The sequence below is a fragment of the Triturus cristatus genome, chromosome 5_2, assembly GCF_964204655.1.
Source record: "Triturus cristatus chromosome 5_2, aTriCri1.1, whole genome shotgun sequence".
Taxonomy (NCBI): Eukaryota; Metazoa; Chordata; class Amphibia; order Caudata; family Salamandridae; genus Triturus; species Triturus cristatus.
This window is the reverse complement of record NC_140588.1, coordinates 775,826,561-775,846,385: the sequence shown is the minus strand read 5'-3', so window position 1 is coordinate 775,846,385 and position 19,825 is coordinate 775,826,561. Positions and strand designations below refer to the sequence as shown.

At 46.6% G+C, this 19,825-nt stretch overlaps 1 protein-coding gene across 3 annotated transcripts in view; it reads right to left on the bottom strand.

The window, feature by feature from the left end:
• The window catches only part of DOCK11 (dedicator of cytokinesis 11), a 1,169,031-nt gene that overhangs the window by 208,605 nt on the left and 940,601 nt on the right, over window positions 1-19,825 (bottom strand). For all 3 annotated transcript variants that reach the window (XM_085607886.1, XM_085607887.1, XM_085607888.1), the window contains one exon: window positions 2,349-2,471. In XM_085607886.1, coding sequence (XP_085464012.1) covers window positions 2,349-2,471 — 123 coding nt within the window. The remainder of the gene's footprint in view (window positions 1-2,348; window positions 2,472-19,825) is intronic.

Sequence of the window (19,825 nt, the reverse complement as noted above, 5' to 3'; positions counted from 1 at the left end):
GATGGATCTTTCGACAGTCTGCATTTCCAATAACCAGTATTGTGTTTGTACTGCTAAGTACCATCTTAATGCCATTGAACTGCCATGACTGTGGTGATAGTTTATGACATTTTTACTATCACCCTAAGTATTTTGAAAAAAACTTGAACAGCAGCTTTTAACAGGCAATGGCATTGACACTATTGCTTAATACAAAGAAATTGACCCTTTGCTGCTTTCGGTCAATTAGCGATTTCATCAAGTATATTCAAGTGCTGGCAGATATACACAGATAAATGCTTCCAAGAGAGAGAGATTTCTTTACACAGGTTATTTACCTACTAAAGATTATTTTAGTTATTCTAGTATCTTCATGTAAGGCTGAGAGAAGCTTCAGTGGTCTCCATTGACTGAAAACTTGCCCAAGATCAACACTGTCCGAGGAAAGACAGAATCATGCTGCCATGTGCACCATTCGTAAAGAGATGGTGGAATCACTTGACATACAGACAATAGCAAAATATGCTGTCGTCCGCATTGACTGGTGCACAAGAATATTTGATTTTTCGACTTAAAGTTCATGGTTTTATTATAGATGCCTGCAGCAAGAATTGATGGCTTCTAACTAGCCCAGCTGCATTTTGTTGTTATGGAATGTCACTAAGAATATTTAGTTTGTTCTTCCCTTTTTCCCTCCCACCTTTATTTTTCTTGGTGCATAAAGACACAAGGTTCATAAACATGTTTTTTCATATTTGGTTTAATTACTTCCCAAATGTAAATAACAATAAAACATACCTTCAAAATGTGACAACATGTCTACCAAATTCCATTGTCTGCTGATGCTGCCTCCATAGGCCCTGGGGCATCATTGGTTGCTTTATATTGATAGTTGCTGATGCCTCCATAGGGCATGGAGCATCATTGTTTGCTTTATATTGATAGTTGCAGAAATGTTGGTGCTAAAGTAACAGTGGGAGTTTAGAGAGCAAAAGGGATCATCTTTCATCTCACATACCACCTTTTAAGTTCACTTAAATCCCTATCTTACTTGCTTCCTCTTATTTATTTTGGCACTTGTCTACCAAATGATGATAATCACAGTGTGAATATCATAAACGTTTTACTTGTACAATGTTCTTTTTGAGTTTATGATCATGGACCATATTGGACATTTGAAAAAGATGCCGATTTGGTAAAATCATATATTAGAATAGTTCAGAGGAAGGACATTGGTGAAAAACAATGCATACTTGCTCAACCCCCAATTCCTGATCAATTTGCATTTCTATACTACCTAACATTGCATTTTCTCTTCTCATTTTAGGGTGACGCAACATCCATAAATGAGTCCCTACTACAATCTATGAATAGATAAATCCAATCATAATGATTAGGGCTCCCGGTTTTATGGTATTTATTTTTTTGAAATTTCTGTCTGTATTTATCCATATTTATTTTTTGTCAACTTTATTTGTATTTATCCATATTTATTATGGATTTTCCGATAAAAATAAAGCTGAAACTGCTATATTTCCACATTTATTTAACCAATAAATATGCAGTCATGCTTGAATGCCTGCCAGGTTTCAGTGATATGAACACCCGCAGAAGATAAATCAATACACTTATATGAAAATATGAGCATTTCAGTATCAGCTTTCTACATATCTACTGCTGTTTAAGCCTCTTTACTAAAATTCCATTGTTTTGTTTAACCCACTTACCTATCAATCCACACAGTTATTGGCCTGGCAGTCATGGCAATGTGTATTTAGAATCACTCAAAAAGAAAAAATTTACCGTTTTAATCCACATTTAAAAATAAACACACACAAGAAAATAAATGGTTTTCTGTCTGTATTTATCTGTAAAAATCAGTAACAACGGAAAACAGGAAGCCTTAATTATAATATGCCTGTGGACCAGCAGTGCATTTGATTATCCCCATCAAGTTATTCCTATTAATTCATCCTCTAGTCAACATTTCTGCACCACTGTTACTTGCAATATTTTAACATTTAAAATGTATAATCCTCCTGTTTATACATTTTGAGCCCTATTCACAAAGAGCCTCTGCAGATGTAGCGGAGGCCCCGCAGCCATGGCTGGACCTCCTAAATGAGTAACTGTACTGCGAAGGTCCTGCCAAGAGTGGGGGCCCCCCTTCTACGACTGCGGGCCTCTGCCACAAATGCGGAGGCCCTTTGTGAATCGGGCCCTTTGTAACTTTTTGAGTGCTAGCAATGCATAATGTTGGACGTGATAAATAAGAAATCCATTACCAAAATTCTGAGATAGATAACTGATAGACAATGGAAAAAATACTGCGAGAAAAAGGAACATCTTTACATATTTTGAATATCTACCTCAAATTCTCGACGTTTTTCATAAATTGGTATGATCATTTTGGAAACTTCAGAAATGACTTCATAGCGCTCTGCTTTCCATAAACCATCAACACACTGTTCCAACAGCTCAACCAAAACCTCCTTAAAAAGACAAATACAAACATGTCACATAGATTATTAGGAAAGTTTTAATTATTTTTGTCACAAAATAAGGAGGAAATAAAACAAAAACTAGGTGATTCACAATGAAAACACTAATATGTCTCATAGGCTTATGTCTTCAATTTTCAAGAACTTACACAGAGATGAACTATACTTGGCCACCACTGATGATATTGTAAGTATCATGTCTGCTGGGTCGGATAGTTACATTAAGGACTGTAAGTAGGCCTGTCGAATGACATGAAGAAGTCTCTTGGTGCATTGAGTGGCATGGTTGCACCTCTTCTGGGTCATCTAGGTGGCAGTTTGGCTGATCAATTTGTAAACAGATGGAAAAAGTTCAGGGGGACATAGCTGTAGTCCTGCAGAGAACTGCTGATGTACCTACCCACCACTTTTGCTCTGCTAAATTGATGGTACAGTGCCTGAATATATATTTATCATGTGTACTCTGGGGGTGCTAACCTGCAATGCTAGTGAAGCAACTTTTAGAATCACACATAGCCTGTATCATTAATGCTTTGTGTTTATGATCTCTTGGCAGCAGGAATCACACGTACATGCATGTGGGCAGGCAATGGTACCCAGAAGATGTGAAAATTTGGAAATAAAAAAAGTATTTGTCTTCGCTTCTTACTTATTGGTGCATGGTTTGGGGAATGTGAGATGTTGGGCTGTGAAGTTAGGATAGTCTCCCATATGTTTGGTATGAATGCAGATAGTGTTTTGTGACATCCCACCAATGTTTGTATATATGCTCAAGGAGCGAGCTTGATGCCATCAGATGCATTACCACAAGTAATTGTATGTGAGTTTGTATTGCTTGAGTACTACCCACCGTAGGTTCATGTATTTAGGAGCTTCAATATGATGTAATGCACTTGCTTAAATTATACAGCAGTTTGATTTCATTCTCATGCTTCTACAGAAGTCTCAGTATTTGTAAGAATACTACAATAAGCTCTTTTGTGGCTTTTCTGAGTTTATGCAGAGGATGTTTTCTGGTATATTTTATTGTGTACAGAAAAAAGCACAAAGTGCTTGGGCTTGCTTTTGCTTCCCACTATTTGCATGAGTGACAATTCATGCTAGTCTGCTAGACTATAGCAGGTTAGAGTTAGTGTCAATGGGTATATGCACTTTTCCTGTACCCTGAAATGCTCACTCTGCTTACATATCAAGATGTGTAGCAGTAAAAGACAAAGGCAGTTTTAGTGCAATGCTCACATTGACTTTTGATACTAAAACTCTGTAGTGTCAAAAGGTTGATTGACTCAGCCCTTTGCTTTGCAAGTCATCACAGTACCCCTACAGACCTACCTAATTGCATGGGACTCCATACCCCATCTTTCCTAGTGTCAGGAGGCACCGCTGCAGTAGCGTCCTTGGAAGGGGGCGTGGCCTTCAGCAATGTGCTATTTAGCGCATTCTGCTGTCCCGCTGTTGGGTCTAACAAGCTATTGGCAAGCGAGTTACTGGCCCCTACAGACTTACTTAATTGCATGGGACATCATGTTCCATCTTTCCGATCACCAGGATGTGCCACTGCAGTATAGCCCTTGGAAAGGGACGTGACCCTGCACAACGCTATATAAAGCACATTCTGCTTTCATGCTGTCTGGGTTCAACAAGCTGGTAGCAAGGGGGTTAGTGGCCCCTACAGAATTACCTAATTGGAAGGGACTCCATGACCCATCTTTCCTAGCTCCAGGAGGTGCCTCTGCAGCATTGTCCTTGGAAGGGGGCATAGCCTCCCGCAAACCACTATAAAGCGTATTCTACTGTCCCACTGTGAAGACTGTGCACAGGCCAAGGACGTGCCTGTCCTGTGCCCATCAGCGCCAGGAGGAGACAGGACATGGCCACCCCCTTGGTACCCTTACTGAGGTATTTTACTTCTACTCTGGCAATCCTGGTAAGCCACAGACTGCTGTTTTCTGCCACACTTCCTGTTCTCCCCTACAGCCCGCATTGTTGTATTATATATCTGGACGCCCAAATCTAGGTTAGTCCTGCTGGTCCTCCTTTGTGCTCAGACCCCATAATAAACTGACCCAGAAACCTTAACTAGTGACTTGTTTGATCTAGTTTTGCTGTTGTATATTAAGGTGTGAGCCTGCTGCTATTGTATTGCTTGGTTACTTAACACACCAACCCCGGAACCTATGAACATTTGCTACTCAAGACCTTATTAGGAGATTGTTCGTCCTTTGCTTTTGTGTTCCTTCAGTGGGCTTCCTTGTAGTTATCCGGCCTTTTCCGAAGGCCATGTACATCATATTAATAACTCAGGGAGGCCTGCGTGTTGATACACATCAACTGATAATCTCCTTGCCCTGTAAACAGACCCTTTTTTAAAGCTCTTATAGTGTGAGCCTATGTTATTCATTTAATCCTCTTAAGGCATTTTATTTGTTAATACTAAACGTTATATAATGCTACCAGTAGAGGGCATACTTTTAGAGTTTCAAGCTCTGACTGTACATATTGTTTTTCACACTATTTATTTTCATGCATAAATTTAATTGCAGCTTCATATCATTGCATCTTAGCAAACAGGAGGAAGTCATGGGGAAAAAGAAAAGCTTCGAAAAAAATTCTGGTGAACCCATTAATAAAAATACTTCATGCCTTTCCACCAATAATTGTACTTTGCGAGATATTGACAATCTCATAGAAGAAGTAGAGCAAGTTCTTTGCCCTACTGTCCTAAATGTATCTGAACCTAAATTTAAAAATACCTAAAGTAGCCCCTTTATTCAGTAAAAAGGGTATGCCAAAAAAGCTTCAGATCCTCAGTGACCCCATAGATGTTTCCTCGCAGGCTTCTACCTCTGAGGGCACACCAGGAGTAGCTAATAATCCATCTTACTGCCCTCATTCTGAAATTCCCTTAGAACCTACAATACCTTGCTCAATTTGATTCTCAGTGCTGGCTCCTATTGTAGAGCCTACCACTAAGCTAAGGTTGAGATCCGACCCAAATGTGCAGCCTGTTTTGACTAATGGGACTAAAGACCAAATAAAAGAATTCTGGGAAATGATTAATTCCATGTGGGCTGAAATTACAGATCTAAGAGCCAAGGTCAGTTTATTAACAGGGTTGCACTCCCCAAGGTTAGCTAGGGAGGGATTTAAGAGAGAGGAAATGGTTGTCCACCCGAAGGGGGTAGTACCTTTATTAACTCTAATTTAACACAAAATATTGTACTCCCCCTGTAAACGAAAAGAAACCTTTCCAAGGCATTAACACCCCCCCCCCCGCCCAGGATGAACCCATAGGACCTGCCTAGGTTTCTCCCCATGAATAAGAGGCAGACCTCCTCTTTGCCCCAGTCGGCCTATTGGGTGTTTTCCTTGGAGAAGACACTCTGACCTATTAAATCTTTAACTGGCATGTCCTCATTTCAGGTTAAGGCCTTCTACAGAAATGAACCCTAGTGCCACTGTTCTTAATCCATCTATAGGCACCTCACAAAACTGCTTGGGGTAAGCCTAGATTCTAATACTTCATCCCATATTAGGTCAATCTATATGATAGGAGTCCCCAGGTTCCAGGTACATTATAGGGAAATTGAGGCATTATTAATCAACAAAGCTATTCACTGGATAAGAGACACCTGAAAGTGCTATACTGTAATACACTCAGACATCCTCAGGGACACCAGGTCATCATCTCCAGGTGACAATGTAGATTCCATTAAACTAATATTCCCTCATCCTACCATAGTGAATGGGCAATTATTATTAGAAGCCTGAACTTGTTGTCCAGTTAAATCTAAGAGTCAATTCAAAACTCCTTTATCATCTCATAGGAGGGCTAGTTGCCCCAAGACCGCTTCACCAACTTCTTTAATTGATTGACTGGAGTTGATTGGGAATTCTGATTCAGAAAGATCTGTAAGCCTTAATGTTGCACCAGAGATAGGGTCCTCTCCAGGTTTGGCCCTAGGGGATTGTTCCTAAGGCTTTGATTTTACTATCGCAAATCTGCCCCAGTCACTTCCAGATCAAGTCTAGGAAGCTGATTTGGCTGCAGGAGCCGTAAATATAAAAATGATGTTGCCTTCTCCTGTCCAGGATTCAGAACACTTACCTCAGAGCCCACAGGCAGCATTTACATGGCTTTTGTTGAAGGCTGCCTTCGATATTGTCCTGAAAGAAAGGATTTGGTGCACTCTAAGAGAATTAGTATTTCCACCTCCCCTACTGGATATCATATTCTGGTTACACACAGACAATTTCGCACAAGTTAGATGGGGTCCCTGTGTGGAAACAACAGATAAGATAAATGTGACTAAGGGAGTACGGCAAGGATGTGTCCTTGTCACCACATTATTCCTTCTTTTTTATAAATGAATGTGTTGAGTATTTTAACTGAATTGCAACACTAATTCACCTGTCTTAGGGGATGGGGGCTGTAAAAACTCTAGCCCTTTTATTTGTGGATGATAACCTGCTAGTATCCAAAACCCCAAAAGGTATAGAAACCTAACCAGGTTCAAATATTTTTTGCACAAAGCAAGGTTTGGCCATAAACACTAACAAAACAAAAATTATGGCAATACATCTACATAGGCACTTCAGAGGAGTAATAAGATTCGAGGGTGTGGACCTTAAGCGAGTGTTAGATTTTGATTATCTGGGTATCTCCTATTGGGTTGTAAATCCTGGGTTAGTCAGATTGAAAAGAGCATGCACCTGTTAAATCACAGGGCGACAGCCACGTTGAAATTTGCAAGAAAAAACACTCTCTATCCCATATCTCCCCTCTTAGAAATTTGGAGATGTCATGCAGTGGTGGCAACTTTGGGGGTCATTGCAATATTGATGAATTAGGAGTTGCAGAAAAAACATTCTTGAGAGTGGCTCTTAAATACCCCCAAAGCACTCCATTAATTTTCAAGCAAGACTTGGATAAGGAATGCATTATCCCCAAGGTGAGGCTTAAACCAATGTTATACTTGCTGAGGATATAGTACACTGCTGAGCTAGAACCATGTAGGGCTGGTTTGGGAGACATTTTGGAGAAGCAGACAGTAAGAGTCACACTCCCATGGCTCAAGTATGTGAAAGAGGTATTAACCTCCCTGGGTCTGATAGCCTTTTGGAGTAACCCAATGTCCATTGCCTCTTCCTCCTCCCAAATGGTTAAGACTCTCTATTGGGAGAATGAAAAGAGGGTTGTGATCCATTGTCAAAACCATGGCTCACTTACGAACAGATTCCTGGAGAAAAACCAACACCCGGGTTTGAGCTTTTATGGAAGAGTTCGCCCCTCCCTTTACCAAAGCCCTCTACATTAGATTCAGGCTTGTCGCCCTCCTACTTGCAAGTTTCACTGCTAAGTGGAAGGACCCCACTGAAGGTATTAAAATATGCCCAGTCTGTTCCAAGGCAAAGGAATCTGATGAAAATGGTGCGTTTTTCTGTCCATTGTATACTGGACAGTATAAGCGCTTGATTGTACCCCTATGTCAGATGTTGGGAAGCCGTCGATCTTGGTTTGCACTGAGAATTTGCAGGTAAGACCCTACACCCCATATTCTGTTTTCAATTGCAAACTACTTTGAAAGTGCCTGGCTTATTATGTCCAAGATTCTCTCTTCTGGCTCATCTTGATTTGGTTATATCTGTGTTATTGTTGTGGCTTTGTACTATTGTTGTGGTCTTTATAGTTATCCCAAACGTAACCAAAATTAATGTTTATATATTTGTAATTATGACAGACTATTTTGTGGATTGGGGCCAGATGATATGAATTATTTTTTTCTTCTTGTTGAAGACTTATTTTATTTATATCTGATTTGCTAACTATATCAGCCTACAACTGACAAAATAGACGTTTGCTGCATGCTACGTAAAATAAGTGATTGCTAATATGTGATTGTTTTATTGTAAGCCCTTTATTGCTGCAGTATGAATGCACTACATCAAGCACATTATAATTTTTGTAGCATCTGTGTATTTCGATTTATTTGCTTTCAAGGTCTTTGATCCAAATAAAGTGTTTTGAAACAGTAAACTGACAACATTAGAGTCTGCAGAGATGACCACGATGGTGTGGTAGAAACCAAATGAGCCGCTGCCCGTGTTTTCAGGGAAAGTTGCGAAAGAAAGATTTTACAGGCATGACCTGACAAAGAGTTTTAGAGAAAGTGTTGAAAACTGGATTAGAGGAAAGGGAACATCAATGTGATGTTTTTCCCTCTGAAAGGCAGAAGAATGTACAGAGAGGGTCAAGAGTGGCTTGCAGAAAGATTATCATGCTAGGCTCTGTCTCCTACACCGTGCCAAGGGAAGGGACACTGCTCTGATCTACGGACCTTGCCTGGAGTAAGATCTGCATTGTCTGCACGGAATAACACTCCTGCTGTTTGCAATACGTTTACAGATGGCTGTTGAAGCCCCAAACCTATGGCCTAACTTTTGTAGGTGTATCTGGTCTCTCCTAATGGTCATACCTGATTCTGGTCACTGAACAGCTTAAATCTGGCCATGCAGCCATGAGAAATAAATATGAGACACTGTTAGAAGGTGGTTCTGACACTAAGGGCTGCCCGGATTTTACTGCTTTTTGAGCACCTAATTGTTGAGCTTTTACTGTGGGGCAGCCTCATAAATTGGGACTCACCCGCATTGACCTCAGGATGTATAGACTGCATGGGGATTTTACTGGTGTCTCCCTGGCTTGACCAGGCCACTGCGCAGCAGCTCGAGTAAGGGACACCGGGCTGGTTACATGCAGATACATGTGTACATGCGTGTGCACACGTATAGGGGCTGTGCAGGGGAGATTCCTAGCGTGCACAGCCAAGGAGCAGGTACAGATAGACTGGTGTGGCAGGATTTATGCAGAATGGGGTGGTGACATGGAATATGCTTTAAACACTGGGAAGAAACGTACATGGAAAGTCAGTGTGTTTTAATGTTTTTCACTTCATTATTCCCCTATGGGGATGTGGAGCCCATGGGCAAGAGTAACTTTCATAAAGCCTACAGATTCCAGACACGCACTAAAGTCCACTGTAATGGATGAGAGAAAGAGTATTCTGCAGAGTCCAAAGTCATATTTGTACTGCTTTTGGGTCATCCAGGACTGTCATATTTTTCTGAGCCAGCCTTAACCAGACCCTGGCTGAGGGCTGACCTCAGCAGGATGGATTGATAACTTTTCTTCCACAAGCTAAGGCCTCCTCTCCACGAAGAGAAGATGGGTGGAGATACAGGCTCATCCATCAGCAGCTATCACTGGGTGCCAGGCTCCAGGCTGCACCAAGGAGGGAAGGCAGCCAGGGGGGAAGGGGCTTTTTTAAAGACCATGTGGCCAGAGACCAGGGACGCCACCATTTTGAACAAACCCAGAGGCTGGACAAGAAGGAGGGAGCAGGGGCAGGGAGGTAATGTGTCGCTGTTTGATAGGACAAACAGAGACTTCCTGTCAGCCCCCTACTCAACTTTTAAAAAGTGCTTGCACAGGAAGAGAAGCTCTCTCTGGGGTGTGGTCTGCGGAGGCAGAAGGTGCTGGAGCCTGGTGCCATGGGCAGTTGGAAGGAGGAACCCCCGATTGCCCCCAGGATCCTGACAGCGCCAGAAGAAGAGTTCTGGACCAGTGCGCAGGAGCAGGGGCCTCTGCACAGGGAGAAGAGAGGCCCAAGAGGAGAGCCAAGCGAAAGGCTGGCGCAGGGAGCCAGTGAAGACAGCTCCCTGCTGAATCCCCCCTCTCAGAGACCCAGAGGGCGACGGAGAGTGCTCCTAGTGGCTGGGGAGCGCCACCAGGAGCAACACGAGGCCAAGATCAGCCAAATCGGACTCCTGGGGGCCGAGATACGCCCCCAGAAGGTAGGCGACCTTTGACCTCTGGAGGGACCGACAACAAAGTGCGTGGAGCTCCGCCACTGGTCCAGGCCCCGGGGGCTGCCCCCAAAAGAAGTCAAGACGGGGCGTTCCGTCATGCTCCCCCGTGAAAGTGTCCAGTGGGGTGCCAGGAGCCCACCCGGCCCCCGATGAAGAGAAGCCAGGGAGCGCCATCACGCTCCCCGTGAAGAGTTGCAAGGGAAGGGGCCCGGGATCCCAACTCAGGCCCCGAAGAGGTAAAATCGGGGAGCGCCATTGCGCCCCCTGTGTCGATGTGCCCAGGGGCCTGGGACCCAACCCCAGGCCCCGAAGAAGAAGAGAAGTCGGGGTGCCGTTGGGCCCCCCTGTGAAGATGAGGTTGGGCCCGAGACCCCATCCCCGGGCCCCGAAGTGAAGGTGGGCGTGGAGGGAGTGCCATCGCACTCCCCCGAAGAACGGACCAGCCTGAGGGAAGCTCCGTGCTTGCCCGCCAGAGCGGGCAGACTAGAACTGCTGTGCTGGCTCCCGCGGCAGCACACAAGGGTGCTGGCCGCACGGGGAGCTGGCAGGGGCAGCTGGGGGTGGGCTCCCCAGGCTGCCCTCCACCAAAGAAGGCAGGCGGGGGTCCGGGATGGTACCGGGACACCAGAAGAAGTGTTGGGGCATTGCGGGGCACGGGTGGGATCGGGCCCCCGAGAATCCGCCGATCGGCCGGGGGTGGGCTCCCCGAGCCGTTACGCTAACCTGGGGGTCCGGGTGGGACCGGGCCCACCAACGAGGCCTGAAGATATGGCGAAGCCGCCATCAGTTCATCGCGGCTCTCCCCGGCACAGCGGGAGAGCCGCTCATCAAATATTCATGAAGAGGAGCACGAAGCGCCCCACAATGCCTTGCCAGGCAAATGGAAATTGATAGTTTTTTGTGCTTAGTGGCCCCAAGAGGAGGGGGTCACCTTCATAGGTGTGCAAAGGTGCAGTGGGAGGTGCTGGAGAAGCATAGTCTCCCCCCAGCACGAAGAGAAGTCTCTTCCTAAGTCACATGAGGACTTGAAAGGAATAACCCCTCAAGGGCTCAGCCAACATTTAACACCTTGTAGGCTGGAACTTTTGTTGTACAGCTAAGGGTGTATCAAGAAGTGCATCAAGGAGTGAAGGGCTGAGTTGGGGATGTCTGGAGAAGGGCATCCCCTGGAAGTGAAGAGGTGTAATTGCACCGTAGTGCCTTTACTGAGCTTATTTCTGTGAGAGGGATAGAAGGTCACATGTGTAATGTGAAGTACCTGTGTAAGGTGATGTCATAAGCAAAGTGGGGTTATGGTACCAGACATTCCTGTTAGGGTGACTGGCTGTATATGCGTAATTCTGTGATTTCATCTGTGATGACTTTAGGGGCTGTAATTGCAATGCATTCTAATGATCCACAACTGTGATGAGTACTGTCTAAATTCTACTGATCCACAAATGTGATGAGTCCGGTCATTCCAAAGTGCTGCTTAAACATGAATTCTTGCTGCTGCGCTTAGGTGAAGAACCCAGACTGCTAGCCGTTAAGATATAGAGGGGCATACTTTATGGTCAGTAGGAAATGCTCAGTCAGGGTTATGTGTCACCAAGGCAGGGTTACTTATCTTACATGCTGGTTGAGGTAATGGGGGGGGGTCGCCACTGGGATGGTGCCAGTGCGCAGGGCCCTCGCTCCAGGTTATAATCAACTAACTGCATTGGGGGCAAGATGATGTGCATACATGGGAGTGGTGGTACTAGACCCCACCCCCCCTGCGGGAGGGGTGGAGATGTTATGCAATGTCACAAAGTAATTCTAACTGCTTATGTATATTTGTAAATTGGTGCATAGTATTGAGTAGTGTGTGAATTTAATAAATGTACTCTTACTTTTATAAAGCAAAGTACAGACTGGACAATCAATTATTGAGTGTTATTTATGCGCACCTGCAAATGACGATTACTAGCCCACACCACCTCCCTTGAGTAAGCCTCAGACTGCTCTGCGACGCTACCCTCTGAGAGTCAGGCGCTACAATTGGGTGTTTGGTTCCCAGTGAAGGACAAATGTAGTCATGTTATTTGTGCAGGCCTCACAGATTCTGCCTCGTTTTCCAACACACACACACCTGAGTAGACTTGCACTTTCTTGCAGATGACTTCACCCTTTGCTTTCTCTTTCGAAGACCTTTGGTAGGTGACCTTGATACCAAGCAGTTATGGATTAATAGACCCTAATAGCTTCAAGTTTTCGGATGGAAAGATTGGAAATTTCTGTGCACTGCCAGCAGTCTTTGAACTTGCTTATTTTTTATTCCAATGACTCTCTTAGAAGCAATAATCTCAGGCCAAAAAAGATAATTACCTTCCAGATAAAGTTTAAGATCCTAATGACAAAGACTAAGAAAAAAAGTTTTGAAGTAAGTTCTGTGAACAAACTAAAGAGGAAGTACCTCCTCTAAGAAATCAAATATACTTTATTGAAGTATTATTTGAAAGTCCTAGTCCAAGCATGTTCCTTTCAGTATCACATTTTATCGAGAAGCAAGAGTGGTAAATTACAAAGGCAAGAAACCTTTGCATGAGATAGGTCTGCCCCTTATTGAAACAAAGCGTTGGTATTAACAAACAAGTTACTTACCTTCGGTAACAAGATATCTGTAAGAAACATTAGTTAGTTATAGATTCCTTACCTTAGAATTACCCCCAGGCGTCAGCAGTACCTCTGTGCATCGGAAGGTGGCATCGGTCGGATCCATGTCCGTCGAAGGCATCATGACCACCGGGATGACGCGCGGGAGCTACTTAGACGCCGCCTTGTGCGCTGATGTCAGTTCTGTACACGACTTCATGCTCCAGAAACGCAGAGCCATGCAAGACACAGACCAATGGTGCACACAACTGAGGCCCTGAAAGGATGTCCTTAACCCTAGAAATCAGTTCACAGAACGAGCGATAAGGAATCTATAACTAACCAATGTTTCTCACAGATTTATCGTTACCAAAGGTAAGTAACTTGTTCATCTGAAAGAAACAAGTTAGTTATAGATTCCTTACCTTAGAATAGATACCCCAACAATACCAACCCAGGTAGTGGGTCTGCGAACCAAGATCACACCAGGAAGTCCTGGAGAACAGAACAGCCAATGAAGCCGTCTCTCCGGACTTGGCTGTCCAGAGAGTAGTGTTTCGTAAACGTGTGCAGTGATGCCCACATAGCTGCCTGACAGATGTCATGTAGAGGAACTCCTCGTCCCATGGTAGAAGTGGCTGCCGTCGCCCTGGTGGAATGGGCACGTAGCCCCACAGGAGGCTCCTTCTTAGCCAGAGAATAGCATGTTTTAATACACAAAACGACCCACCGAGAAATGGTTCGCTTGTGTTTGGCCAGACCTTTCTTGGTGCCCACGTAGTATACTGTGCGATCCAGATAGAACAAAAGTGTACGTTTTGGGTCCAGACGGTGGAGCCTCTCTTCCTCTTTTGAAGGATGCGGAGGCGGGAAGAAGGTGGGCAAAGTGATGGTCTGCCTGATGTGAAAGGCAATGACAACCTTAGGAAGGAAGGATGGACGAGTCCTGAGAACTACCTTGTACGGATGGACAGACAGGAAAGGAGGCTTGGAGGAAAGAGCCTGGAGCTCACTCACTCTTCTGGCAGATGTGATGGCTACCAGGAAAGCAGTTTTAAGCGTTAGAAGCCTTAAAGGACAGTTGTGAAGCGGCTCAAAGGGAGCGCACATTAAATAGGTTAAGACTAGATTCAAGTCCCACTGAGGCATAACGAAGGGAATAGGAGGAAAGAGATGAGCTACGCCTTTCAAGAAACGATTAACAACCAGGGACTTGAAAAGAGAAAGATGATCTGGAAGCCAAAGGAAGGCAGAAATGGCCGAAAGATAGCCCTTGATAGTGCCCAGAGCGGAGCCCTGCTGGGCCAAAGAAATAAGAAACAAGAGAACCTCAGAAAGAGGGGCAGAAAGGGGATCCACAGCCTTTACTGTGCATCATGCCACAAACTTGTTCCACCGGCAGGCGTATACCGTCTTAGTGGAGGGACGCCTGGCTGCCAAGATTACATCACAGACTTCAGGAGGCAAGTCAAAAGGAATCAACTGTCGTCGCTCAATCTCCATGCAAGGAGGTGGAGGCTGGACAGGTTCGGGTGGAGGACCGTCCCCTGTTGCTGCGACAGAAGATCCTCCCGAAGACAGATCGGAGGATTGATGGCTATGTTGAGCAGCTCGGGATACGAGACTCTTTGTGCCCAATCCGGAGCCACAAGAATGACTGGTCGCGCCTGATCTTCTTCAGCACTCTGGGCAGAAGTGGTATAGGCGGAAATGCGTACAACTCCACTTGCAACGAAAAGCGTCGCCTAGCGAGTGCCGCCTTCCAACACGCAGAATTGCTGACTATGCACATTCTATTCGGTGGCGAATAGATCTAACCAAGGCTCTCCCTACTGTCAAAAGAGACCTTGCACCACCTCCGAGTGAAGATGCCATTCGTGATCCATCATGCACCTGCGGCTGAGTTCGTCCGGCCTGGCGTTCAGAGAACCTGCCAAGTGTTGAACCACCAGGGATATGCCCTGATGTTCCAGCCCTTTATAGAGGTGGATGGCCTCCTGACATAGGGTCCACGACCCCACTCCGCCCTGTTTGTTGCAGTACCACATGGCGGTGATGTTGTCCGTCAACACCTGCACTACTCTTCCGCAGACAGAGGGAAGGAACACTTTGAGTGCAAGACGATGCGCCCAAAGCTCCAGTAGGTTGATGTGGAGCCCGGACTCTGCTGGAGACCAGAGGCCTCTGATCTCCACCTCTCCCATGTGGCCGCCCCATCCAAGAAGGGATGCGGCCGTCACCACTGTGTGCTCTGGTTGGGGAAGGGAGAGGGATCTGCCGTTGACCCAATCCTGGTTCGTGAGCCACCACTGCAACTGTCGAGCAGTGCCCTCCGAGATCTGGACGCAATCGGACAGATTCCCATGATGCTGCGCCCACTGGAACTTCAGGTCCCACTGCAGAGCCCGCATATGCCACCTGGCATGGTCGACCAGCAAGATGCAGGAGGCCATGAGGTCCAGCACCCTTAGGGTCATCCGGATTGAAACCCGGGATAGAGGCTGAAAGATCGGAATCATAGCACGAATATCCCAGACTCGCTGTTCGGGAGGATAAACCCAAAACCGCGTCATGTCCAGAACGGCTCAGATGAAGAGGAGCTTCTGAGAGGGAATCAGGTGCGTCTTCGGCACGTTGATGGGAAACCCCAGCGAATGCAGGAGGTCGGCCATAGTCTGGAGGTGGGAGACGACTGCCCAGGGCGAGCCCGCCTTTAATAGCTAGTCGTCGAGATAGGGGAAGACTGGAACCCCTGATCTGCGCAGATGAGCTGCGACCACCGCTATCACTTTTGTGAATACCCGAGGGGCACTGGTAAGGTCAAAGGGGAGCATGGTAAACTGAAAATGCTCATGGCCTACCGTGAACCACAGGTAATGCCAGTGGGCCGGCAGGACAGGGATGTGAAAATAAGCGTCCTGCAAGCCCAATGCTACCATCCAGTTTCCAGGGTCGAGAGTGGACAAGACCTGAGCGAGCGTCAACATCTTGAACTTCTCCATCCGGATGAAACGGTTGACGTTCCTGAGATCCAAGATAAGACGCAGGTCATTGTCCTTCTTGGGTACCAGAAAGTAGTGGGAATAACAACCACAACCTACTTTTGGGACAGGAACACGCTCGATGTCTCCCTTGGCCAAGAGAAGTGCCAGGTGATCCTCTGACATGTGGTGGTATTGAGGTCACTTGGCTTGAGGGGTAGCCTCGAAGGGCGAGGGAGTAGCCCCTTCGGACTGTATGCAAAACCCATCTGTCTGATGTGATGGTGCGCCAGTGGGGGAGGTGACTGCGAATCCTGCCGTCCACTGGCATTTGATGGGCCTGAAAGGGCGGACTAAGAGGGTTTGGAGGCTGCTGCAGGTTGGTGGACTGGCCCCCTGAACCACGACGGTGGTTCCCACGTCCCCAGCCATGTGAAGATTGGGAAACTTGCTGCGGCCTGTGGCTCTGGGTGGGACGTAGTGGGCCACCCTTTACGTAGCCACGAAAGGGGTGAAAAGCAGACTGTGCTGGGTGGCTGGAGAGGCCCAAGGATTTGGCCGTAGCCCGTGAGTCCTTGAAACGCTCTAAAGCGTTGTCCACTTTGTCACCAAAAAGGCGACGGCCATCAAAGGGCATGTCCATGAGGGTGTTCTGGACATCACCCGAAAAGCCATTCGATCTCATCCATGTGCAACATTCCGTCCATCATCTTGTGTGTTTTGCTGTTCGCCCTATGTGGGAAGAGTATGCCCAGACGTGGGTCCCGTGCTCACTACGCCAATGGAGTAAAGCTATTCTGGCTGAAGAGGGGTGAAACCCCGAAACCGGTCCTAGGAAGCTTGATTCTGGTCCAGGGAAGACATGGCTTGGCAGTTCAGGCTGGACTGTTCCCATGAGGCACAGGGTCAAGACTGATTTGCATATGGCCATGTCTGAACTGGGATGGCGTGGTGAGCAAAATAACAAAGGATTAAACCTAGATCTGTGACTGGGTGTGAATGTTTTGCCAATGTGTAACATTCCGTCCATCATCTTGTGTGTTTTGCTGTAGGGACAAAGGGCGACAGACATGGAAATTGTCTTGCCTAGTGTGTCGGTGGTATCCAGCCCACAAAGGATGGTAAACTTTGCCGCATCTCTGGCCGTGGCGATAGCCTGGGAGAGCACTGTCCGTGCGTCCTCCGGACACTGAGGCAGCACCTGCACAACCGTATCCCACACAAAGTGGGAATAACGGACCAATAGACATGCGGTATTTACCAACCGCAGTCCCAAGCTGGCGGAAGAGAAAATCTTCTTCTCAAGATGATACAGCTTCTTGGATTCCCTTTCCGGTGGAGTGGTAGGGAATTTGCTCTTGAAAGTGGAGGCTTGGACCACCAAGCTCTACGGGTTGGGGTGTTGGGAGAGGAAAGTGGGGTCACCAGGAGCCAGGCGGTGGCTTCGGGCAATCATCCTGTCCACGGGAGCCCCAGTGTTGGACCTGGACCATGTGCCCAAAAGGAAGTCTGTAAGGGCCTCATTTAAAAAAAATATATATATTTATATGGCGCAGCGAATCATCCCCACGGGGATCTCTCGGCACCTGGGAGGCAGACAACATGGATAGAAGATGCTCAATCAAAACAGCCATGTTTTGAGAAGCTTCATAAATTGTGCCAAATTCGGGCATCCTCGCAGATCCTCTGGCAGACTATTCCAGGGGCTGGGGCTAGATGAGAGAATGCACGCCCATATAATCTTGGTTTCCCTGATTCTGCACTTGCGAAGCAGCCTTCGACTGCTAGATCTCAGGTGGCGCCCTGGAATATACCATTCAAGTTTTTTAATTAGATATGCAATTTCCTGATCCTGTCGTGGAGGTGAACTTCTATCCTACCTGCTCGTGTCCCTGGGAGCTGCCTTGAGGTCGTCGTTTGTCTCCCTCCCGCTGCCGCCATTCTAAACGCGGCCGCTGTGCGGAGGGGGACTACCCTTCCCAGGATCCTCTGAAGCGGACGGGAAGCGGAACCAGAACCCGCCCACTGTACTTTCGCGCCTGGAGGCGCTCAAAAGCATCGAGAGCCACTGGCAGAGCGGGCGATTTCCTGATCCTGTCGTGGAGGTGAACTTCTATCCAACCTGCTCATGTCCCTGGGAGCTGCCTTGAGGTCGTCGTTTGTCTCCCTCCCGCTGCCGCCATTCTAAACGCGGCAGCTGTGCGGAGGGGGACTACCCTTCCCAGGATCCTCTGTAGCGGACGGGAAGCGGAACCAGAACCCGCCCACTGTACTTTCGCGCCTGGAGGCGCTCAAAAGCATCGAGAGCCACTGGCAGAGCGGGCGATTTCCTGATCCTGTCGTGGAGGTGAACTTCTATCCTACCTGCTCGTGTCCCTGGGAGCTGCCTTGAGGTCGTCGTTTGTCTCCCTCCCGCTGCCGCCATTCTAAACGCGGCCGCTGTGCGGAGGGGGACTACCCTTCCCAGGATCCTCTGTAGCGGACGGGAAGCGGAACCAGAACCCGCCCACTGTACTTTCGCGCCTGGAGGCGCTCAAAAGCATCGAGAGCCACCGCCTCGCGGGTCCGCGCGCGGGCAGCGCCGGGCTAAGCCCGGGCAAAGGGCGGGCCGTCTGAGGCCGTCAGAGGACGAAGGAGGTCGGGCCGGGCCAACCCTCTTGGACTGGTTGTTTGTGTCAACTGTACATGTAAAGTATTGAGATAATTCCAGTTGCAAGTTACAAGTAGTTACAATCAGCGCATCGTGTTGTTTGTGATATTGTTCTGAAAGTAGTTCCCCTATACCTTATCTGGTCATGGTTAAGCGGGGAGCCAAAGTTTCAGCCGATTCAGCATGTAACACCATCGACACCTACTTAGTAAAAGCAGTCAGTGCTCTTACGCAAGAAATAGATCGGACTGAAAAAAGACTATCCATGAGTTCAAGCGCACTACTACCAATTAACCAAGGTAATCTTAATGATACTACCACCCGCAACGCCGAAACACCTATAGCCTCGATTACCTTAGAAAGAGAGGATGTAAATGTTAGTACTCAGTCGATACTTTCAAATACTCCCAGATTATCTGCCATAGAAGATAGCCCTGACCCATTATTATCTCCATTGATAAACCAAAAAGGGGCGCGGAAAAAAAGTATAGGGCAGACTACCATGCCAAAGAAAAAGGGAAAAAAATTCCCTTTAACAGAGAACAAGGTTATCACACGCACAAGGGCTAAACAAAATATGTTGGAAACCCCTAGTCTGGAAGCAATTTTTGATAAATTAGCCGAGCTCATTAGGCCACTGTATGATAAGGTGGATAATCTGACCAGGGAGGTCCACAAATTGAAAGGATCTATTGATAGAATTGGGATGCGAGATTTAAAGACAACAGGCGTAGAAAGTCTAACTATATCAGAGGGCACTGCTGTTAGGGATGCTGGTATAACTAATGTGCCCATAAGTAAGCACGCTAATAGTCAGCTTCGGGGCGACCCAGTCATAAGTTCGCAGTTACCTTCGGAAGGGAATACAATAGTGAGTGAGCAACAGGGTGGCCCCTCTAACACAAGAACCTTACCAATAGAACAAACACATAAGGATAAGGAAGCATATACGATTCCATCAAACATCAGTAAGACCCCTCCTTGTATTAACCTACCACCGGAATGCAACACGTATGTAGCAGTGCTGGTTAACATCCCTAAATTAAAAAATGGGCAAGTGGAGAACCACGATCAATTGAAGAATAAAATCCTTCATTGGTTGTCTAATAATTGTAACTTCCCCATCGAAGGGGCCAGCCAGATTATATTAGCGCAGAGAGTGGGATGGGTAGGTCCCCTTAGAAAAAACTTTGAGGGTGACTGCGTCATAATAAATTTCAAAACTTGTTTGT